Source organism: Vicia villosa, linkage group LG4 (genome assembly GCF_029867415.1).
Source record: "Vicia villosa cultivar HV-30 ecotype Madison, WI linkage group LG4, Vvil1.0, whole genome shotgun sequence".
Taxonomy (NCBI): Eukaryota; Viridiplantae; Streptophyta; class Magnoliopsida; order Fabales; family Fabaceae; genus Vicia; species Vicia villosa.
In genome coordinates, this window is record NC_081183.1 from 192,001,363 (window position 1) to 192,024,231 (window position 22,869).

The window sequence follows — 22,869 nt, forward strand, 5'->3', positions numbered from 1 at the left end:
TAAATAATAATAAAAAATTATCCAGATAAAATTTCCCTTAATAGTAAGCTATATATATTTTTTGGTATTAGTAATAACATGTTTAATAGTGAAAGTACTATTTTAATTACTATTATAAAAAATATTCATTTTTTAAATTTAATGTGAATAACTAATATATTTGATTTATATATTAAATTCTTAAATTATCCATCATTATACAATAAATTTAATATTTTATGTAATAGTAATAAAAGAGAGCTTAATAATATGATATTATGGATATTTAAGTGCGTGTCAGAGATGGTTGTTGAAACTCATTATTATCATTGTCATCGCTCAACGCCTAACACTTACCCCATTCATATCCGTATCGTGAAAGTAATGTCATTAAAACCGTTTCCAAAAATACTATTAAACAACTAATTATTTCCAATTAATTATTTCCATTTCCATAACACACACACCGTAACAGAAAAATCACAACCGATTATAAAAACACCAGTTACTGAAAAAGAAGCCATAGTTATCTCAATTCGGTAGATTTTGTTTTATTCAGAAGAAGAAGCCATGGCTGATTCATCCAACCTCAAATCTGAAGCCATTATCGACTTGATGAAGCAACATTTCAGCACCGATGCTGGCAAACAACTCGTCAAGAAAATTGGACTTGTTTACCAGTTTCAAATTGCTCCTAAGGTTTTTTAATTTTGAAATTTTGAAATTCTTTTCAATTTGACCTAATTTCTGAATTGTATTATTTTTGGGAATTTGTAGAAACTTGGAGTCGATGAAGTTTTCTATACTGTTGATCTCAAGAAAGGAGAGGTTACCAAAGGTTTGTTTCATTTTCAGTTCATTTATATGAAATTGTGGCTTCTTATGTCTATGTTTTAGGGTTTCTGCAATGGTAATTTTGACTGCTATTATGGATAATTGCAATCATAATGTCAAAATTTTATGGTTTCTGCAATTGCAATTTTGATTGATTATTGATAATTGCAACCATAATGTAGAGATTTTAGGGTATTATGCAATTGCAATTATGGATAATTGCAACCATACTGTAAAGATTTTAGTGTATTTGCAGCGAATTGGGCCCTTTGAATACGGTCAAAGTATGATTATTTGGGTCTGTGTTTGTATATAGGGGCATATGAAGGTGGAAAGCCAGATGCAACTTTTTGCTTTAAAGATGAAGACTTTGTTAAGCTTGCAATGGGAAAGCTGAATCCTCAGATGGCTTTCATGAGGTTCAACAAATTAATTAGAGATTTGTTTTCCTTTTTTTTACTGGCTTTATCTTTTCTTCTTTGTTTATCCATTCACTTGCTTTGCTTGTGTGTATGTTTACAGAGGTGCGATGAAGATTAAGGGAAGTTTGAGTGCCGCTCAGAAATTTACTCCCGATATCTTCCCAAAGCCTTCCAAGTTGTGAGCACTGAGCAGAGATGTCTGTTATAAAGCAATCAATAAAAATATATAACCCGAGGGGGGTATATCTATAGTTTAATACAACCAATTTCAAGAGAAAATAGTAATGGAAAATAGTGCTTTGGAAATCTTTCAAATGACTTTTATAATACTGTCTGTAATTGTATGTTTCAAGTTTTAAAGTAGTTGATCATTTATCATGTTAAGCTATCTTTTCCTTTGTTTCTGCCATCAATATATGGATCAATGCATCATGGAGCCTATTATTAAAGTTTATACTTGTGATTCTGTGAAAGCTTGTGAATGATCGATCAATTTTCAAACTATAATGCTGTTTCACAGCTGAAACATATTGCGGGGATTATAAAAACTAAACCTATCTGTCATGAGAATCTAACTTTGCATTTTGGTTTAGGAAATCTGATAATTGAAATAACCCTCTGTTCTGGTTTAACATAAGCAATGTCTATAACTGTAAACGGGTAATCATATTCTTGTGTTTGGATATGTTATCAAATGCGTCTCAACATTATTTACTTTAGTTTCAAATACATATTCAACATTACCAACTTTGCAGATACTAATACAAAGAACAATTTAATTGACGTTATATAACATTGGAGATCAGTCACTTTGAAATATTAAAACATGAGTAAATCATTGTGTTGGTTCTTTGATCTTTGAAAGTGACATGCACTGTCATAGTTGAAATTGTTCAACTAAGAAACATTAAACCTATTCCCATTTTGGTAAAGTTATATCGGCAAAATCTTCAATATTTTAATTGATTCTATATATTATCATGACGCTGCATGACACTTTCCACAATAGAAATCAGAATATACTCTTAAAATATTGATAAAATGAATGAATAGTTTGATGCAACATTACTGTTTTAAGAATGAAATCCAGTATTTTACTCCCAATCTTCCTTAATCAAAGCAACTTATGGAGCACGACACCTTTTAAAAGTACCATATCAGTTAAAAAAACATTCAAATTTTAAATGATAATACAATTTTTTTTTTTTTATGCATTTGTAGTGAAAAGACTACTTGACTACCTGACAAACTTTAAGCTCCCTAAATGTGAAACTATGACTCTCCTAGTTTTTGTTTCCCACTAGTTCCATACCTTAAACTATCCTTAGGATATTATCCATGATGATTTTCCAATGTCTTATCCGGACAAATATATCAGCAATTCAATCACACACAAAGAACCCCCTTATAGATATGGCTTTATGTATATTCTCATCAATATTTCACCAATTGTGAAATGACAAATGAGTATTACTTGAGTATATTTTTGAAATAAGAGTATTAAATAGAATTGAATTACTATATGATAATTTGGACGGAGGAAATAACTCCTATCCGTTTCTTGATTTTATTAGAATACTACAAATTATTATTATTATGATACTGTATTTATTTACTTCACGCAATAACCAGATTCTCTATAGAAGTTACAAAACCGCATACACACATAGTACATCAAAGTTCAAACACATTTGAACCAATGGATCCTCTATATAAGTGACACAACCATATACACACTTTGCTCAAACACAGCACATTTGAAGCAATGGATTCTCTTCCTTTCATCACTCTTTTCTTCTTCTTCTTCCTTTCATTTCTTCCTCTCTTAGCTTCTTCAACTTTGCTCTTTCAGGTATTTTTCCAACACAAAATATACATTTCATGAACAAACAATCTCATTGCATGTATGTATATATATATAATGAATGTTTTCTTGACAGGGATTCAACTGGGAATCAAGTGGAAAAGGAGGATGGTACAACTCTTTGAAGAACACAATTCCTGACTTAGCTAATGCCGGAATTACACATGTTTGGCTCCCTCCTCCTTCTCAAAGTGTTGGACCTCAAGGTTTCTTTCTACATTCTTCATTCATAATCAAATACTAATAGATACGTTATCATGAATCATGATCGATATTCATTATATAATATCGTTAATTGTTTGAATCTAGGGTATCTTCCTGGAAGGCTATATGATCTTGATGCATCAAAATATGGAACAAAGGATGAACTAAAGTCACTAATTTCCGCTCTCAACGATAAAGGAATCAAGTCTGTAGCTGATATAGTCATCAACCATAGAACCGCAGAGAGAAAAGACGATAGAGGAATTTATTGCATCTTCGAAGGCGGAACTCCAGATTCAAAGCTGGATTGGGGTCCATCTTTCATATGCAAAGGTGACACTACTTATTCAGATGGCAAAGGAAATGATGATACTGGAGAGGACTATCAAGCTGCACCTGACATTGATCATCTCAATCCACAAGTTCAAAAAGAGTTATCCGAATGGCTAAACTGGCTCAAAACTGAAATCGGATTTTCCGGTTGGAGATTCGATTTCGTCAAAGGTTATGCTCCTAGTATAACAAAAATTTACGTGGAGAACACTAAACCAGATTTTGCAGTTGGAGAGTATTGGAACTCACTTTCTAATGGTAATGATGGGAAGATTAACTATAATCAAGACGCGGCTAGAGGCGAACTTGCTAACTGGGTTGATGCTTCTGGCGGCGGTGTTGTTAATGCATTTGATTTTACCACCAAGGGAATTCTTCAAGCTGCTGTACAAGGTGAAGTATGGAGGTTAAAAGACTCAAGCGGAAAACCACCTGGATTGATCGGTATAAAACCCGAAAACGGTGTAACATTTATTGATAATCATGATACAGGTTCAACTCAGAGACTTTGGCCATTTCCTTCGGATAAAGTGATTCAGGGTTATGCATATATTCTAACACATCCTGGAACACCATCAATATTCTATGATCACTTCATTGATTGGGGTTTGAAGAATGAGATAACAAAATTGGCTGCAATTAGACAGAAGAATGGGATAAACGAGAAAAGCAGTGTGAACATTCTAGCTGCTGATGCCGACCTTTATGTAGCAAAGATAGATGACAAGATTATTGTGAAGTTAGGACCAAAGATGGACCTTGGAAATCTTGTCCCATCAAGTTTTAAGGTTGTTGCTTCTGGCAAAGACTATGCTGTTTTTGGGAGTGCATAAATGGAGGACAATGAATAATATTTGGTTTGTATTATAATACTGTATTTCTCTATAGAATATATCTTGTATGCAATGTAATGTACTTTACTGATTATGAATATAATATGATTTAGAAAAAATACAGTTTTCGTTCCTTAATTTTGTCTCGGGGTTCATTATGATCGCTTAACTTCTAAAAAATTTATTTTGATCATTTTACTCTGCAAACTTACATTCCTTTCCGTTTATTCCGTTAGTCAAAGTCAATCTATAACACCATCTGGCGTTGTTGATGTAGAATTCCACGTGGGTTACCGACGGAAAAATCCATCACTTGAATTTTTTCTGGATTTTGACTAATAATCTTCATCTTCTTTCTCAATTTCGCTTGCATACTTTTAATAGTTTAGAACCTATGCAATATTTTCCAAGTACTAAATGTTATGTTCAATGCAGATTCACATGTTTAAGTTAAAATCAACAACTAAAAGAGTGAATCATGTAGCCGTGGAGAAACTTAAAGTTTTCTTCTTCTTTAATTGCAGTTTTATGCGACAAGTTTAAATTAATTAAAATTAAATAATGAACTTTTATTCCTCTGAGTTCCACACCACCCCACCCTGTGGCGCAAGCTCGAACCCCCTTCGGCATCACCCCCAACTTCTCACCGAGAAACTGTTCCACGTTTTCCTTTCCCTTTTCATGTTGACACAGAGCTGTAAGCTATCTTCCATGGAAGACAACAAAGTTTCAATTTTTTTCTGATTGGGTATAAACAGAGCAAACACTCGGTGAAGCAATGCGCAGAGATCGCGTTTCTCACACAACCCCGATTCCGCCTCCTTTTCCTAGTTCTAAAGCCCAGATTATGCATAGAGAGAAATTAAAACGTGTTATGGGTATGTATGCTTTCCTTAATTGAATATTAATAAAATCATAATGCTTTGTTTAATTGATTATGAAGATAGAAATTAAAATGGATTATAGTGTTGTATATTTCCTTTAATTGATTATAATAAAGTTAATATGCTATATGGGTTAAAGGAAATACAAATTTTTTAGGTTTGAAAATTGAAGAATTTTGTGGATTTGATGAATTTTTTGAGTAATTTTCTAGGTTGTTTAATGAGTGTATTTGTTAGGTCGAGGAAAATAGAATTTATGGAAGATCAAATCTGGAAAAAAAACCCACCGATTACACAGAAAAAAAATGCCAATTCATATGCCACATGTGCCACGTTAGTAGATTCTAAGGTCTGTTTGCAGTAAATAGACGGAAAGGACGTGCTCTGTTTTTTAGACTTAAGGGATTGAATTGAACTTTTTAAAATTAAGGGATCATAATTGACACCGAGGCAAAGTTAAGGGACGAAAAAGATATTTTCACTAATATTTACTATGTTACCACTCTTTCCCTCCAAGTATTTGCTTGTCAATAGAAACATCTTTCTTGAAACTATTGCATAACTGTGGAACCCAAGAGGTAATTCACCAGTTGAATGGATAGATGATAACACTCATTCCCTCTAAGTGTTTGCTTCTCAAATCTTTCATGAAACTATTGCATAACTAGTGGAACCCAAGAGGTAATTCACCAATTGAATGGATAGATGATAACTCTTACATTTCTTTATCAACATCCATATTTGCAAGAAAAACATGAAAATTAAGTTGATATGAACATATTGATAAAATATGTATTTTTTTAAAGTATACTGATATATAAGTTTCACATCGACTATAACATGTAATGAATTATATATATATATATATATATATATATATATATATATATATATATATATATATATATATATATATATATATAACAATATTCATAGGGTTATTCTCACACGGTTGATCTCAATATCTTACATTTACCCGTCCTAACATCATGTTGTCCAATAGGTGTGTCTTCACATGCATGTTCCTAGCACTAAAACGCATCCTGCTTTAGGTTCAGGGCACCTTACAATATGGTTTGCATCTCTATCTTCCTCTCATTGAAAAATTTGTTTCCTACACAGATGCTGATTGGGGTGGATGTTCCGGCACTCGTCGATCTACTTCGAATTATTGTGTTTTTTTTAGTGACAACCTAATTTCATGGTCTTCCAAAAGACAACTCGGGCTTTCTCATTCCAATACAATGCTGTTACCTTAAGAAAATTCTTAGAGGCAAAACAAGACACGTGTCCTCATCAGAGGACTCCCTCATTCTAACAGGAAACCTGCACAAAAGTACAACAAAGCAAAAGTCGACAGTAGATGATGTCGAAATGGTTAGGAGTCGAAGCAAGAACAGAAGTCGAACCTGGAGGTTCCATACTTAGCAGTTTTTTAGATGAAGCGTTCGATAGTGGGACGCGGCATCGACATAAGACGGTTATCAGAAAAAATGAAGCGCGAGAGTTCAAAATTCAAAGTTTGAAATATTAAGGAAACAGTTACCAGACCAGAATCGTGTGCCAAGGGCGCCAAAACACAAAGAAAGATCCTGTGAGGCGGTTGCTGATAATTTAAATCTTAGCCGTAGATTGTACTAGGAGGTTACTTCATGTAAAGCCTATAAATAGGCCAGGATAATGTAGAAAAGTGTGTTCACTATTACAATCAAACTGTTTGCTTACACTATGCCCATTTTCCTCCCTTCAGGAAACAAGAGTTGCTAAGAGTTCTGATGTATGTGAATCACCATCTTTAATTTCAATGCAATCCTTTTACTTGTTAATCATATGCTTCGGAGCTTTCATTTGTATTGTGCTTTTCAATCAATATTTGTTCTGTCTTTTAATCATTGCTTCAACCAAGTAAACTGAAACTGGTTGTTGTCATCAGAAAACTACCCTTGAGTCGACACTATCTGGTGGTCACGAGTCACCCCCAGAAGGTCAGGGTCGGAGTAGTCACAATATCACCAAGTCTAAGTCTAAGTTCGCCCCGTCGGTCACGAGTCACCTGTCGGTCCACACTAGCAGTTAGTGTGGAAAAACATTGTATTTGTTACCAGCCTTAGAAAACGTTTCTTAGGCAAACACTTTGACGAAACAGATACAATCCCGAAGAAATTTAGCACGTGGTCTTAAGATCAACTGGTCGATCTTGCAAGTAACCCAGTTTCAAGACTTTGGGAGGACCAGCGGTTGTTTACCAATTTCCACAGTAAACAAGTGCAGAGGCTAATGTGGTTTCATAATCATATTGGCTCTGCAACCTTCTCTTAGAGTTGCATTTTTCTATTTTTCAGGCTACTCTTGTGTACTGTGACAATGTTAGTCCTATCTGCCTATCCCGCAATCTTATCCAGCCTCACCGTACAACCTCCCGCTTCGACTACGGGGGATGTGATAGAATATGTATTTATTTGTTAAAGTATACTTATATATAAATTTCACATCGACTATCGACTATAACATATAATTTATTTGTAAATCTCTCTATATAATAAAGTCTTCACATAGCTATTCTCACACTTTAATCTCAATATCTCTCAATATCTTACATGATATAATTTTAGTTGGATAAAGTCAATTTTAAAGTTTCCATTAATTTTTTTTATTGAAGTCCTGATAATTCAAATGCATTGTGGAAGCTTTTGAGTTTGTTTCATAGAAAACAACTTATGAGAAAAGCACTTTTGGAAGTCTGGAAATTCAGAGTTGCGAAGGGAAAATCGATTACCCCTATTTGAAAAATTGATTTCCTGAGACTAGAAGTATTTTATTTTTAGATTTTCAGTTGTGGAAATTGATTTCCTGCGCCGCGATAATTTGTTTTTCAGCTGTTTTATGGGCCGGTTTGGTTCCAAGTTCTCTCATGTAATATGGTCAATGTTAATGCCATTTACACTATTTTTCCTCAATTAGTCTCTCTCACTCATTATCTCAATATTCTTCATCTTCTCTAATTCTTCACATTTCTCCATTGATTCACCTACGCTTTGTGCTTCTTCCAACAATTTCAACTTCATTCCATTGATTCACCTACGCTTTGTGCTTCTTCCAACAATTTCAACTTCATTTCTTACAATTATAAAATAAAACTCGTACCAGTTGAATTGACATTTACAGTAAGAACTAGTAGTAACATAGTGAATATTACATTCTTGAACAAATAAAACATACATCATACAAGATTTTTTTTCTTAAACACACATGATTATCTTATACAAGTACTTAGAGTTAAGAATTAAAATGATACACATAATTTATAATAAACACCAAACACTATTATTTGTCTTCAATTTATTCACTCCAAACAGCATAGTCTTTACCAGAAGCAACAACATGGAAGTTTGATGGAACAAGATTACCAAGGTCCATCTTTGGTCCTATCTTCACAATAACCTTGTTGTCTATCTTTGCTACATAAACATCTGCATCAGCAGCTAGAATGTTCACACTGCTTTTCATGTTTATCCCATTCTTCTGTCTTATTGCAGCCAATTTCGTTATCTCATCCTTCAAACCCCAATCAATGAAATGATCATAGAATATTGATGGTGTTCCAGGATGTGTTAGAATATATGCATAACCCTGAATCACTGTAAACTGGTAATCATATTCTTGTGTCTGGATATGTTCTCAAATGCGTCTCAACATTATTTACTTTAGTTTCAAATACATATTCAACATTACCAACTTTGCAGATGCTAATACAAAGAACAATTTAATTGACGTTATATAACATTGGAGATCAATCACTTTGAAATATTAAAACATGAGTAAATCATTGTGTTGGTTCTTTGATCTTTGAAAGTGACATGCACTGTCATAGTTGAAATTGTTCAACTAAGAAACATTAAACCTAATCCCATTTTGGTAAAGTTATATCGGCAAAGTCTTCAATATTTTAATTGATTCTATATATTATCATGACACTGCATGACACTTTCCACAATAGAAATCAGAGTATACTCTTAAAATATTGATAAAATGAACGAATAGTTTGATGCAACATTACTGTTTTAAGAATGAAATCCAGTATTTTACTCCCAATCTTCCTTAATCAAAGCAACTTATGGAGCACGACACCCTTTAAAAGCACCATATCAGTTAAAAAAACATTCAAATTTTAAATGATAATACAATTTTTTTTTTTTTTTTGTATGCATTTGTAGTGAAAAGACTACTTGACTACCTGACAAACTTTAAGCCCTCTAAATGTGAAACTATGACTCTCCTAGTATTTGTTTCCCACTAGTTCCATACCTTAAACTATCCTTAGGATATTATCCATGATGATTTTCCAATGTCTTATCCGGACAAATATATCAGCAATTCAATCATACACAAAGAACCCCCTTATAGATATGGCTTTATGTATATTCTCATCAATATTTCACCAATTGTGAAATGACAAATGAGTATTACTTGAGTATATTTTTGAAATAAGAGTATTAAATAGAATTGAATTACTATATGATAATTTGGACGGAGGAAATAACTCCTATCCGTTTCTTGATTTTATTAGAATACTACAAATTATTGTTATGATACTGTATTTATTTACTTCACGCAATAACCAGATTCTCTATAGAAGTTACAAAACCGCATACACACATAGTAAATCAAACACATTTGAACCAATGGATCCTCTATATAAGAGACACAACCACATACACATTTTGCTCAAACACAACACATTTGAAGCAATGGATTCTCTTCCTTTCATCACTCTCTTCTCCTTCCTTTCATTTATTCCTCTCTTAGCTTCTTCTACCTTACTCTTTCAGGTATTTTTCCAACACAAAATATACATTTCATAAACAAACAATCTCATTGCATGTATGTACATAATGAATTTTTTCTTACAGGGATTCAACTGGGAATCAAGTAGCAAAGGAGGATGGTACAACTCTTTGAAGAATACAATTCCTGATTTAGCTAATGCCGGAATCACACATGTTTGGCTCCCTCCTCCTTCTCAAAGTGTTGGACCTCAAGGTTTCTTTCTACATTCTTCATTCATAATCAAATATTAATACATACGTTATCATGAATCATGATCGATATTCATTATATAATATCGTTAATTGTTTGAATCTAGGGTATCTTCCTGGAAGGCTATACGATCTTGATGCATCAAAATATGGAACAAAGGATGAACTCAAGTCACTAATTTCCGCTCTCAACGATAAAGGAATCAAGTCTGTAGCAGACATAGTCATCAACCATAGAACAGCCGAGAGAAAAGACGATAGAGGAATTTATTGCATCTTCGAAGGTGGAACTCCAGATTCAAAGCTTGATTGGGGTCCATCTTTCATATGCAAAGGTGACACCACTTATTCTGATGGCAAAGGAAACGATGATACCGGAGAGGACTATCAAGCTGCACCTGACATTGATCATCTCAATCCACAAGTACAAAAAGAGTTATCCGAATGGCTGAACTGGCTCAAAACCGAAATTGGATTTTCCGGATGGAGATTCGATTTCGTCAAAGGTTATGCTCCTAGCATAACGAAAATTTACGTGGAGAACACTAAACCAGATTTTGCAGTTGGAGAGTATTGGAACTCACTTTCCAATGGTAATGATGGGAAGATTAACTATAATCAAGACGCGGCTAGAAGCGAACTTGCTAACTGGGTTGATACTTCTGGCGGCGGTGTTGTTAATGCATTCGATTTTACCACCAAAGGGATTCTTCAAGCTGCTGTAGAAGGTGAACTATGGAGGTTGAAAGACTCAAACGGAAAACCACCTGGATTGATCGGTATAAAACCCGAAAACGGTGTAACGTTTATTGATAATCATGATACAGGTTCAACTCAGAGACTTTGGCCATTTCCTTCTGATAAAGTGATTCAGGGTTATGCATATATTCTAACACATCCTGGAACACCATCAATATTCTATGATCATTTCATTGATTGGGGTTTGAAGGATGAGATAACAAAATTGGCTGCAATAAGACAGAAGAATGGGATAAACGAGAAAAGCAGTGTGAACATTCTAGCTGCTGATGCCGATGTTTATGTAGCAAAGATAGACAACAAGGTTATTGTGAAGATAGGACCAAAGATGGATCTTGGAAATCTTGTTCCATCAAATTTCCATGTTGCTGCTTCTGGCAAAGATTATGCTGTTTGGAGTGAATAAATTGAAGACAAATAATAGTGTTTGGTGTTTATTATAAATTATGTGTATCATTTTACTTCTTAACTCTAAGTACTTGTATAAGATAATCATGTGTGCTTAAGAAAAAAAATCTTGTATGATGTATGCTTTATTTGTTCAAGAATGTAATATTCACTATGTTACTACTAGTTCTTACTGTAAGTGTCAATTCAACTGTTACGAGTTTTATTTTATAATTGTATGAAATGAAGTTGAAATTGTTGGAACTCGCACAAAGCTTGTAGGTGAATTAATGGAAAAAAATGGAGAATTAGAGAAGATGGAGAATATTGAGATAATGAGTGAGAGAGAGTAATTGAGGAAAAATAGTGTAAATGGCATTAATATTGACCATATTACATGAGAGAGAACTTGGAACCAAACCGGCCCATAAAACAGTTGAAAAACAAATTATCGCGGCGAAGGAAATCGATTTTCAGAACTGAAAATCTAAAAATAAAACACTTCGAGTTTCAGGAAATCAATTTTTCAAATAGGGGTAATCGATTTTCCCTTCGCAACTCTGAATTTCCAGACTTCCAAAAGTGCTTTTCTCATGAGTTGTTTTCTACGAAACGGACTCAAAAGCTTCCACAATGCATTTGAATTATCAAGGACTTTAATAGAAATTTCTTAATGGAAACTTTAAAATTAACTTTATCCAACTAAAATTATATCATGTAACATATTGAGAGATATTGAGATTAAAGTGTGAGAATAGCTCTGTGAAGACTTTATTATATAGAGAGAATTACAAATAAATTATATGTTATAGTCGATAGTCGATGTGAAATTTATATACAAGTATACTTTAACAAATAAATACATATTCTATCACATCTCCTGTAGTCGAAGCGGGAGTTTGACGAATGCTTACACTGGTCCGTAAATAATCAAAGAGAATTTTAGGGAGACCTTTGGTGAAGATATAAGGAGTCTGATGTTGAAAAGGAACATGAAGAACGCTGGCTTGACCACGAGCGACCTTCTCCCAAACAAAGTGAATGTTCATCTCAAAGTGTTTTGTACGGTGGGGCTGGATAGGATTGCGGGATAGGTAGATAGGACTAACATTGTCACAATACACGAGAGTAGTCTGAAAAATTGAAAAATATAACTCTAAGAGAAGGTTGCAGAGCCAATATGATTATGAAACCACATTAGCCTCTGCACTGTACTGGAATGAGAAAGCGTAAGTTGTCTTTTGGAAGACCACGAAATTAGGTTGTCACCAAGAAAAACACATTAATTCGAAGTAGATCGACGAGTGTCGGAACATCTACCCCAATCAGCATCTGTGTAGGAAACAAATTTCTTGATGAGAGGAAGATAGAGATGCAAACCATATTGTAAGGTGCCCTGAACCTAAAGGAGGATGCGTTTTAGTGCAAGGAACATGCATGTGAAGACACATCTGTTGGACAACATGATGTTAGGATGAATAAATGTAAGATATTGAGATCAACCATATGAGAATAGCCCTATGGAGATTAGTATATATATATATATATATATATATATATATATATATATATATATATATATATATATATATATATATAATTCATTACATGTTATAGTGGATGTGAAACAATATGTTGATATCAACTTAATTCTCATGTTTTTCTTGCAAATATGGATGTTGTTGATAAAGAAATGTAAGAGTTATCATCTATCCATTCAATTGGTGAATTACCTCTTGGGTTCCACTAGTTATGCAATAGTTTCATGAAAGATGTTCTATTGACAAGCAAACACTTAGAGGGAATGAGTGTTATCATCTATCCATTCAATTGGTGAATTACCTCTTGGGTTCCACTAGTTATGCAATAGTTTTATGAAAGATGTTTCTATTGACAAGCAAACACTTGGAGGGAAAGAGTGGTAACATAGTAAATATTAGTGAAAATATTTTTTTTTCGTCCTTTAATTTTGCCTCGATGTCAATTATGGTCCTTTAATTTTAAAAAGTTCAATTCAATCCCTTAAGTTTAAAAAACAGAGCACGTTCTTTCCGTCTATTTACTACAAACAGACCTTAGGATCTGTAGACGTGGCACATGTGGCATATGAGTTGGCATTTTCTCTTTAACATCTTTTTCTTTCGGTTGGTTTTTTTTTTCATATTTGATCTTCCATAAATTCTATTTTCTTCAACCCAACCAAGATACTAATACAACAACCTAGAAAATTACTCAAAAAAAATCATTAAATCCACAATATTCTTCAATTTTCAAACCCAAAAAAATTGTATTTCCTTTAACCCATATAGCATATTAACTTGAAGATCCATTTTGATCCCTCACAAATATTACACGAGTCATTTTGGTCCTTCAGAATAAAATAGATCCAATTTAATCCCTTATAAAATTTAACCGGGTCATATAAGTCCTTATATTAATATTTTTTTCAAACCGGTTTTTTCATAGTTTTAAACCGTGACTAGATTGCCACGTTGGATTTTATTTTATTTTCATTTTTAAAATTTTTATTTTTAATTTCATTTTTAAACAATTATAAATTAATAATATAAAAAAGCCAAAATTGTTTCTTATAAGGAGTTGAACTCAGACCCATGTGGTTAATCTTAAACAATTCTAAATTTAAAATACAAAATACAAAATTTGTATCAATATGGTCTCGAACCTAAGTCTCTTCAGATTAAATGATATTCAATTTAATAAAATATAAATTGATTTATCTATTTGTAAATGATAGTCACTTTACTAACAATAGAAATTGATTTGTCTAATTGTTATTGGTAGTCACTTTACTAACCGTAGAAATTGATTTGTCTAGTTGTAAATGATAATCACTTTACTGACAATAGAAATTGATTTGTCTTGTTGTAAATGATAGTCACTTAACTAACGATAGAAATTGATTTGTCTAGTTGTAAAGTGAAAATCATTTACCTTGAAGGAACTTGGATTTGAGACCTCATAGATAAAAATTTATGTATAAAATTTGTTAATATTAGTAGAAATCATGAAAATTACTTATTTAAAAATTACTTTATAAGAAATAATTTTGGCTTTTTTTTATATTAGTCATTGATAATTGTTTAAAAATGAAATTAAAAATAAAAATTAATTTAATATTTAAAAAATAAAAAATAAAAAAATCTAACGTATCAGTCCAGTCACGGTTTAAAAGTGTGAAAAGAACCGGTTTAGAGGTAGGAAAAAACCGATTTGAGAAAAATATTAGCAGAATGACTAATATGATTCGGTTAAATTTTGTAAGAGATTAAGTTGGGTCAATTTTTTTGTGAGGGACTAATTCCTCTATCATCTTTTCTCTCGGCTGTTCTATGGTTGATGACTATATCAGCTACAGACTTGATTCCTTTATCGCTGAGAGCGGCAATCAGTGACTTGAGTTCATCCTTTGTTCCATATTTTGATGCATCAAGATCATATAGCCTTCCAGGAAGATACCCTAGATTCAACAATAATAAATAACAATCATATGTATATCATATATATTAATATTTGATTATTATGAATGAAGAATGTAGAAAGAAACCTTGAGGTCCAACACTTTGAGAAGGAGGAGGGAGCCAAACATGTGTAATTCCGGCATTAGCTAAGTCAGGAATTGTGTTCTTCAAAGAGTTGTACCATCCTCCTTTGCTACTTGATTCCCAGTTGAATCCCTGTCAAAAAAGAAACATTCATTATATGCAAACATGCAATGAGATTGTTTATTTATGAAATGTATATTTGGGTTGGAAAAGTGTACCTGAAAGAGTAAGGTAGAAGAAGCTAAGAGAGGAAGAAATGAAAGGAAGAAGAAAAGAGTGATGAAAGGAAGAGAATCCATTGCTTCAAATGTGCTGTAGAAGGGTGTATGAGGTTATGTAACTTATATAGAGGATTTCATCTCGGTATTGCATGAAGTAAACAAACAAACAAAAAAAAAAAGAAACAAATACTAGGTTCATTAATGTATGTACATTTTTACTTACGTGTCGTTCTAACCATGTCCCATTTTTTTTTAAAAAACTTTTATTATACCTTTTTAATTATTATATTTTTTTTTCATTTCTTATGGGAAAATAGTTTTTTTTTAATTTCTTATTTTATTTTTTAACTCTCAAACTTTCTAATTATATATATTTTTTAATGTTTACTTTATTAAAACAACTTTTTAACATCTTTTATATAAAATATATATTTTTAGTTTTTTCTTAACAAAAACAAAAACAAAAATATGATTTTTAATTTTATCTGATCTCTTTAATTCTTACATTTTCTATTTTCTTATTGCTCTCTTTTAACTTTTATATAAATGGGTCAACATTTGAACATCTTTTAGTATAAAATATTCTATCTATTTTTTTTGACAAAAATAATGTGAAAAATTGGATTGAAACAATATCACGCCAAACACTATTATAATTTTATAATATAATTACCATAGTTAAATTTCAATATTATAATATAATATAACATTTATTTATATATATATCATGTAAAAAATATCTCTCTTAAAAAAAAAGAATAAAAGCAATATTAAGAGAAAGACTATTAAAAATTTATAATATTTTTATGTGTAATTTTCATAATTAAATTGTATGGTTATATTATTAAGTCTTATATATATACCCCTGTTAACAAATATTTTTCCATACACTTTTGTATAATTTCTTTTAGTAAATATAAACTTGTTTTTGTATAATTTCTTTTATATTGTATATCATTTAAATAATGTTTTTATTTTCATTAAAGCATTAGATTTGTTTTGTTACTTCTGAATTGAATTGTTCTAAGTTGTTCGTGACACCCACAAAACATAATCAAGAGATTCATGTGTTTTTTGTTTATCTTTGTTAAATTTTATCCTACAGAATATATCAAGTACACAAGGTTCACAAAACTCCAGTTTTTCGACCTTGTCGCCACATAGTAAATTTTGTTACGACAATTCGGTACGGCCTATTTTATTGACGTGGCCAAGTCTCTTATGTCATAGTTCAATCTTCAACACGAGTTTTATTGATTCCACATCGTTGAATTACTTACAACCTCGGCCTCAAAGGTATATAGGCCTTGCCTCTTGATGTCTCTCAAGACTTCCTTCGACCCCTTCATTACCCTTAGGATACTTTGCTCTCCTTTGAAAATATATTCTTTCTTGTCGAATTCACCAAGAGAAATCAAATTTTTCTTAAGATCAGCTACATACCTAATATCATCAGCCAACAACTTTCTCCGGAGTCATGTGCCAAGTGTAACCTGAGTCCATATTTCATTCCTTACTAGAATTTTTGCTATAAACCACTAGTACATCAGATGATTCATAATCATCTTGAACAATGGTCGCATTGTCATTGTCCTTGTCATCGCCATAACTCTTCAATATGTCAAGACACACTTTTCTGGTATGATTTTCCTTCTTACAATGTTAACATCGAATAACAGAAATATCACCACTATAAGACTTTTGTGGACCTTTACCATTCTTATTCTCAAACTTACCATCCTTGTTCAAGAATTTTCCTTTTACAGAAAATCTTTCACAGACGGAAGATGGCTTCGGCTCCTTTCTTTCGTTCAAATCTTTCGAGTACAAGGTTGATTGAACTTCTTCAAAGGTTAGGGACTCTCTTACATACAAGATTTCTTTAATTAAAGTAATCATGAGATCTGATAAGTGGTTTTTGCATCGTTTTTATTGTTAGTTTCACTTGGTTATTTTGTTACTTTTATCCGTTTTTCCTCGTTTTAGGCTTTGGTATTACTTCTTCTGTTGTTTCAGGTCCTAATATTAATTCTGGAAGTAAAGGGAATCGAATCGGATAAAATGTGAAGAAAATGTAAAAGTCGTATTTTTCCCATACAAAAACCAGGAAGCTGTTACGGCCACCCGTAACACCCATTACGAGCCGTAACAGCATCACGCCCTAGATCTCCCTTTTGAAGCTCTCAGGCCAAAAATCCATAGGCTTGTTACGGCGGGTACCCGTGATGGCTATTACGGGCTGTAACAGGCAGGAAAACTATTTTTGATTGTTTCCTTTTTCGGTTTGATTTGCTTCTCATTTGAGACCTTTGCACCGAGTTTATCCTATTTTTAATGGGAATTAATCTGAGATATTTCCTAATGTAATGATTATTGATCACAAATATTTATTTCCATGTTTCAAATAGGAAATAAAATCTCATAAGTTGTAAGGACAAAGAATCCAACTTTTATCGTATTTTTATTTTCACGCTCTGTAACTCAAGTCTCCATTGGAGCATTGGATCAAGATTTTATATATTCGAGTTTTATTTATCATTTCTTTACTATTATTTATCATGTTGTATTCTATTAAAAAAAATTGTATGTTCTATTCCTGTCCATGAGTGAGTAGTCCTTTAGGGGCTAAGGGTCATGAGACCAAATTCATGGCTATTTATATGATCGGTCTGAATATGATACGAGAATTAACACACGTTTATTCTTAAAACTTGAGATTTATTTTATTCAACCCTTGTTATGAAAGTAAAAGATTTCTCAGGTATTGATCGCGATCCGAAAGGACTTGTATCAATACCCAACAACAAGTTTTTAGATGACAGAGTTTGATGACGCGAAAGTGCTCAAACGAAGTTGAGAAACTTCTCATCTTAAAAGTTGTATCAAAATAATGATCACTGATCAACGCTTCTGCACGAGCGAAAGACGACGATCATTTTGTTCTTTAGAGATAGGAGAATGCGCTAGCGAAAGCATGCATTGTCCACAATAATCTATTTTTTATAATTCACGTAGAAATTCTCGTATTAAAACAAAAGTGATCATACAGAGATGCTTGAGTAAGGAATCGTGAACCTAAGCCCTGATTGTCTCATTATAATTTCAATTAAGCTATTTTCTAAAAGTGATTTTCAAATAAGTTGTTTTAACTTAAGTACTTTTTCACTTAAGTTGCCCCTAAAATACCAAATTTCGATCCCTCTAGATATACAAAGATATAACAGAGTTCAGTACTCAACCGTTGGTCCTTGTGGTTCGATGATCTTTTACTACTCTAACATTTTGTCGTACACTTGCGATGTGTCAAGATCTCTATAAAGAACAAAGCAACAACAAATCTTGATCTTCATCACTGATGGTAACCTCAATATTCTCCAGATCAAGAATCAGCTTATTGAACATATCTAGTTGTTCAGTCAAGACTTTGTCTTTACTCATCTTGAATGAAAACAGAGCTTGTTTCAGGTGGAGACGATTAACCAAAGATTTAGTCATGTACAAACCTCCGAGTTTTATCCACACACCTGCCGCAATTTTCTCCTTCAAAACTGTCGGAGAACCTTATAACCAAGGCTCAATACGGTGGCGCTGTGGGATTTTTCTATCATCTTGTCTTCTCCTTCTCTGTCAGGGTGTTGAAACACTTTTACAGGGTAAGTATTTGCTTTATCATTTCCACATGGATTGATGTGATATTACCGCTGTTCTACAGTTAATAATATTTTGAGTAAGGGTTTTGGAAAAGTTTTGGTAACGGAAAGTAACGATTGCATGAAAATTAGTTAAAGACGGTAAAAAGTAGAGTTTTGAATGATTTGAGAAAAACGTGTCAAGATTAGGTCTCATTAACCTATTTCATATATATTTGATTGATCAAGCGTATGAACTTATTAATGATCAATATAATCACGTATCCTTTCAATAACGTTTATCTCTAAAGAGATATCGTGAGTATTATCATATCAACCACTAAATGATCTCTCATGCCAACAATCAACATGATAATCTTTAAAGCTTGATACAAGTGATTATCAACTCACAAATCTATCTCTAGAGTTTGTTCATTGACAAATGAATATCTTTTAGGTCATGGTTTGAAACATATCTATCAATAGTGATTCAAATCAACAAATATAACATAAACAACAATATATTCATCGTATATTAATCATCAACCAGGTTCATACACAAAAGATCAAAAGAAATACATAATCTACAAGTTAACTACCTCTAATCTTGACACAAGAGAGATTTAGCTCTCCATAGACATGGTAACTTCAAGAACAAGGAAAAAGAGAAGATGATCAAGCATCAACGATGATTTCTCGACTATTAGTGCGAAACCGGCTTCGATTCTTCGATTTTTATCTTCAACAGTATTTTTCTCTGATATTTCTCTCCCAAAAGTAGGTGAAGTGTCCCCAAAATATCATATTTGAAATATATATAGTGCTAAAAAAGTCGCAGACCGCGCTTAGCTCGCTCTTACGCACTAAGCGCGCGCCCACTTGAAATTCTTAAACCGCCATAACGCGCTAAGCGCGCCAAACTGGGGCATAGCGCCAAAATCTCTGTCCAACCTGTTATGCTCGCACTATGAGCGCGCTAAGCCCGCCCTGTAGCATGTTGTTTTTCACCTTATTTTGCTTGAAATCCATTTTTAGGCCAATCCATGCTCCAAGCTTCCACAAAACACCTAAACCTGAAATTTCTTACCAAAAATTGATTATATACAAATGATTTACTCGATTAAATTCTTGTACGACAATTGACACTAAAACAAGGGAATTTTTCAAGAATTTGCATAAAATAGAATTGAAAAGCACAAATTACTAAACTAAATATTAACACATTTTGGTACCTAACATAGGGCATCATCCATCTTTTCTGATCCTTTCAACACTTCTAATGAGCCCTGTTGAACAAGAAGGGCTTGCATATTCAAGCGTCATAGACTGAAATCATTCACTCTAGTGAATTTCTCAATCTCATAATTTGTTGATGGAATCTTCTCCTCCACGCTCACCACACCAGTTTGTTGTAACGAGTGCTATCAAGAAAAATTATAACTATGAGAAAGATTGTGTTTCTTAAACAAACACGAGAAAACTTTTTAGTTTCACGAAATAGAGAAAAGAGGAAAGAAGAAGAAATCAATATTGATTATAACTGTTTTACTATTCACTTTCTCAATTAAACTTAAAAGATTACAAGTGAATAATAACAAACCAATGTTCTCTCAACAACCTCAGACCCCGTCTATTTATATACTACTAATCTAACTTAAACAATTTTGGACCAAAAGACAAACTCAATCCGACACTTGTATGCTTGGTAAATAATAAAAATGACATTTTAGTTAATACGAAAAATTGAAAAATGTTAAATATAAATACGGGTGACGGGACAAAATTTCAATTTTATGTGTTTATTGGATTTTAATTTATACTTAACTTTTTAGAAGTAACTTTTTCAAAAAAGTTGTAATAATTAGTATATATATATATATATATATATTAGGACAGGAATATTATTAATATTTTAAAATTAAGTAGGGATGCATTTAAATTTATCTAAGTATGCAAGAAAAGCGCTTTTAAATTTCTCTAATTTTCACTATCAGATACCACGAAATTACATACTCTAATTAACATTCCTTGAACCTAATCTAAGATAGATATATCTAGTAGGATCTATATGCTTACTAGTCAAACTTTCTCTTCAGACTTAGATAAAGACTTCAGCTTAGTCATAAAATTACAGTATCACTGAAAATTACAATTTTGTATTTTTCTAATTTTTATACCGCACAAGTAAATGTACTATTTTATCAAAAATAACCAGTAGCTTTTATATTTTTTTTATGACAAACTATATATAATATGTTATATAAATTATGACTTATCATTGAAATTTTGTAACTAACTATTATACGTATAGCTTTTGTAACTAACTATTATATCTAATACCAGGCGAGGATTGGAAAGGTGCACCTGACATCGATCACACAAATCCAAAAGTACAACAAGAATTATCAGATTGGATGAACTGGTTGAAAACAGAAGTTGGTTTTGTAGGATGGAGACTAGACATGGTTGTCGGATATGCTCCAAGGTTTGCAAAAACCTATGTGGAGAAAACATCACCTGATTTCACGGTTGGAGAGCTTTATCGAGGCGTCGAATTGGGTTCAGATGGGAAACCATTGGCTAACCAAGACGTGCACCGCGAAACTTTGGTTAATTGGGTAAAAGATGCCTGTGGTGTTGTAACTACTTTTGATTTTACAACTAAAATGATTTTAGGTGCTGCTGTTGAAGGTGAGCTTTGGAGGATGAAAGATGGTAATGGAAAACCACCAGGGATGATTGGAATAATGCCATCAAATGCTGTTACTTTTGTGGATAATCATGATACTGGTTCTCAAAAATTATGGCCATTTCCATCTGATAAAGTTATGTTGGGTTATGTTTACATTCTTACTCATCCTGGTCACCCTACAATTGTAAGTAACATACATAAACCACATTTCTCTACTTCTTTATTGAGAAGATTATATAGTTGAATATTGTATTGTTCGTAGATGACTCATAGGAAGAGGGGCACGGGACGGGAGAGCCGAGTTAGGGTAGCACGAGGTTCCCTCCCATTTGTTTGTTGTGGGGAGCAACTAGGGGAGGCAATAGTCCTCTACGATGGGTTAGGTTTTGAGAGTATGCTCCTCTCAAAGTTTATACAGAGATTTGTTCTGACTTTAAACGGACCCTCGCAATTGGACGGCGGTATTGGTCCTCTTAGATTAGTCCGTCTCAAGGCCAAATACCAGGATTTAAAAAAAAAGTATTGTAATACTCAAATCCTAATTGATTCAACTAATAATACACAACTACAGCTACTATGTAGTCGTAGATGTAGATATGTTCGGCCGAGCTGTGTAAACCAATATTGTGTTCATTGATTGTTATTTGAGTTTCTATTTTGTTTTTTTGTTACTATTTGATATTTTAACAGTTGAATATTGTTTTGTTGGTGCATGCAGTTCTATGATCACTACATAGAATGGGGACTAATGGATCCTATAAAGAAATTGACAACAATAAGGAAGAGGAATGGAATTACAGCTACAAGCAGTGTGAATATTTTGGCTGCTGAAGGTGATCTCTATATGGCCAAAATTGATGATAAGATTATTGTTAAGATTGGACCTAAATTGGATCTTGGAAACCTTCTTCCATCAAATGCAGTGGTAGCTACTAGTGGACAAGATTATGCTGTGTGGGAAATTAAGTGAAACATATACTACTGAATACTGATTATAGATTAAATATATGTATTTTAACAATAATTTGGCATTGATATTGCCATTGTATAAGAACCAAAAATAAATTCATGTGAACTATATATACAAATGAATATGCATAGATAGTATATTGAAAAAACCAAATCTTTGATAGATTTTAGATACAGTCTGATTTTAGTTTATAAAAGTGATATTTCTCACTTTACAAATCGGTTTTGTCAGATAAACACGGTTTTGTAAGATAAACGTA

At 32.6% G+C, this 22,869-nt stretch overlaps 5 protein-coding genes across 5 annotated transcripts; 4 read left to right on the top strand and 1 right to left on the bottom strand.

Moving 5' to 3' along the window:
* Positions 1 to 334: 334 nt before the first annotated feature.
* LOC131594156 (sterol carrier protein 2) lies at positions 335 to 1,619 on the top strand. Its single transcript, XM_058866250.1, has 4 exons — positions 335 to 678; positions 757 to 817; positions 1,130 to 1,232; positions 1,336 to 1,619. Exons 1-4 carry the CDS (start codon positions 550 to 552, stop codon positions 1,415 to 1,417), a joined length of 375 nt encoding a protein of 124 aa, XP_058722233.1. The 5' UTR covers positions 335 to 549; the 3' UTR covers positions 1,418 to 1,619.
* Positions 1,620 to 2,930: 1,311 nt separating this feature from the next.
* On the top strand, positions 2,931 to 4,568 carry LOC131594158 (alpha-amylase-like). Its single transcript, XM_058866251.1, has 3 exons — positions 2,931 to 3,087; positions 3,176 to 3,305; positions 3,409 to 4,568. Exons 1-3 carry the CDS (start codon positions 3,001 to 3,003, stop codon positions 4,467 to 4,469), a joined length of 1,278 nt encoding a protein of 425 aa, XP_058722234.1. The 5' UTR covers positions 2,931 to 3,000; the 3' UTR covers positions 4,470 to 4,568.
* A 3,937-nt stretch (positions 4,569 to 8,505) lies between these two features.
* LOC131598599 (alpha-amylase-like) lies at positions 8,506 to 15,405 on the bottom strand. Its single transcript, XM_058871181.1, has 5 exons — positions 15,317 to 15,405; positions 15,101 to 15,230; positions 14,852 to 15,013; positions 9,086 to 9,099; positions 8,506 to 9,019 (listed from the first exon to the last, which is right to left on the bottom strand). Exons 1-5 carry the CDS (start codon positions 15,395 to 15,397, stop codon positions 8,693 to 8,695), a joined length of 714 nt encoding a protein of 237 aa, XP_058727164.1. The 5' UTR covers positions 15,398 to 15,405; the 3' UTR covers positions 8,506 to 8,692.
* Positions 10,039 to 11,769, top strand: LOC131594159 (alpha-amylase-like). Its single transcript, XM_058866252.1, has 3 exons — positions 10,039 to 10,182; positions 10,264 to 10,393; positions 10,497 to 11,769. The coding sequence occupies exons 1-3, from the start codon at positions 10,102 to 10,104 to the stop codon at positions 11,552 to 11,554; spliced, it is 1,269 nt and encodes a 422-aa protein (XP_058722235.1). The 5' UTR covers positions 10,039 to 10,101; the 3' UTR covers positions 11,555 to 11,769.
* A 5,860-nt stretch (positions 15,406 to 21,265) lies between the features above and the next one.
* Positions 21,266 to 22,710, top strand: LOC131596513 (alpha-amylase-like). The gene is made up of 2 exons (XM_058869180.1): positions 21,266 to 21,824; positions 22,359 to 22,710. Exons 1-2 carry the CDS (start codon positions 21,363 to 21,365, stop codon positions 22,608 to 22,610), a joined length of 714 nt encoding a protein of 237 aa, XP_058725163.1. The 5' UTR covers positions 21,266 to 21,362; the 3' UTR covers positions 22,611 to 22,710.
* The last annotated feature ends 159 nt before the right edge of the window (positions 22,711 to 22,869 follow it).

What these genes read in the sequence shown, in the direction of transcription:
- LOC131596513 (XM_058869180.1), top strand. Translation starts at nt 21,363, where the DNA reads ATGAACTGGTTGAAAACAGAAGTTGGTTTTGTAGGATGGAGACTAGAC. An exon ending in ATCCTGGTCACCCTACAATT is followed by an intron (nt 21,825 to 22,358) that starts GTAAGTAACATA and finishes TGGTGCATGCAG; the next exon opens with TTCTATGATCACTACATAGA.
- LOC131598599 (XM_058871181.1), bottom strand. Translation starts at nt 15,397, where the DNA reads ATGGATTCTCTTCCTTTCATCACTCTTTTCTTCTTCCTTTCATTTCTT. An exon ending in CTTCTACCTTACTCTTTCAG is followed by an intron (nt 15,231 to 15,316) that starts GTACACTTTTCC and finishes CTTTTTTGACAG; the next exon opens with GGATTCAACTGGGAATCAAG. An exon ending in TCAAAGTGTTGGACCTCAAG is followed by an intron (nt 15,014 to 15,100) that starts GTTTCTTTCTAC and finishes TGTTGAATCTAG; the next exon opens with GGTATCTTCCTGGAAGGCTA.
- LOC131594159 (XM_058866252.1), top strand. Translation starts at nt 10,102, where the DNA reads ATGGATTCTCTTCCTTTCATCACTCTCTTCTCCTTCCTTTCATTTATT. An exon ending in CTTCTACCTTACTCTTTCAG is followed by an intron (nt 10,183 to 10,263) that starts GTATTTTTCCAA and finishes TTTTTCTTACAG; the next exon opens with GGATTCAACTGGGAATCAAG. An exon ending in TCAAAGTGTTGGACCTCAAG is followed by an intron (nt 10,394 to 10,496) that starts GTTTCTTTCTAC and finishes GTTTGAATCTAG; the next exon opens with GGTATCTTCCTGGAAGGCTA.
- LOC131594156 (XM_058866250.1), top strand. Translation starts at nt 550, where the DNA reads ATGGCTGATTCATCCAACCTCAAATCTGAAGCCATTATCGACTTGATG. An exon ending in AGTTTCAAATTGCTCCTAAG is followed by an intron (nt 679 to 756) that starts GTTTTTTAATTT and finishes GGGAATTTGTAG; the next exon opens with AAACTTGGAGTCGATGAAGT. An exon ending in CCTCAGATGGCTTTCATGAG is followed by an intron (nt 1,233 to 1,335) that starts GTTCAACAAATT and finishes GTATGTTTACAG; the next exon opens with AGGTGCGATGAAGATTAAGG.
- LOC131594158 (XM_058866251.1), top strand. Translation starts at nt 3,001, where the DNA reads ATGGATTCTCTTCCTTTCATCACTCTTTTCTTCTTCTTCTTCCTTTCA. An exon ending in CTTCAACTTTGCTCTTTCAG is followed by an intron (nt 3,088 to 3,175) that starts GTATTTTTCCAA and finishes TTTTCTTGACAG; the next exon opens with GGATTCAACTGGGAATCAAG. An exon ending in TCAAAGTGTTGGACCTCAAG is followed by an intron (nt 3,306 to 3,408) that starts GTTTCTTTCTAC and finishes GTTTGAATCTAG; the next exon opens with GGTATCTTCCTGGAAGGCTA.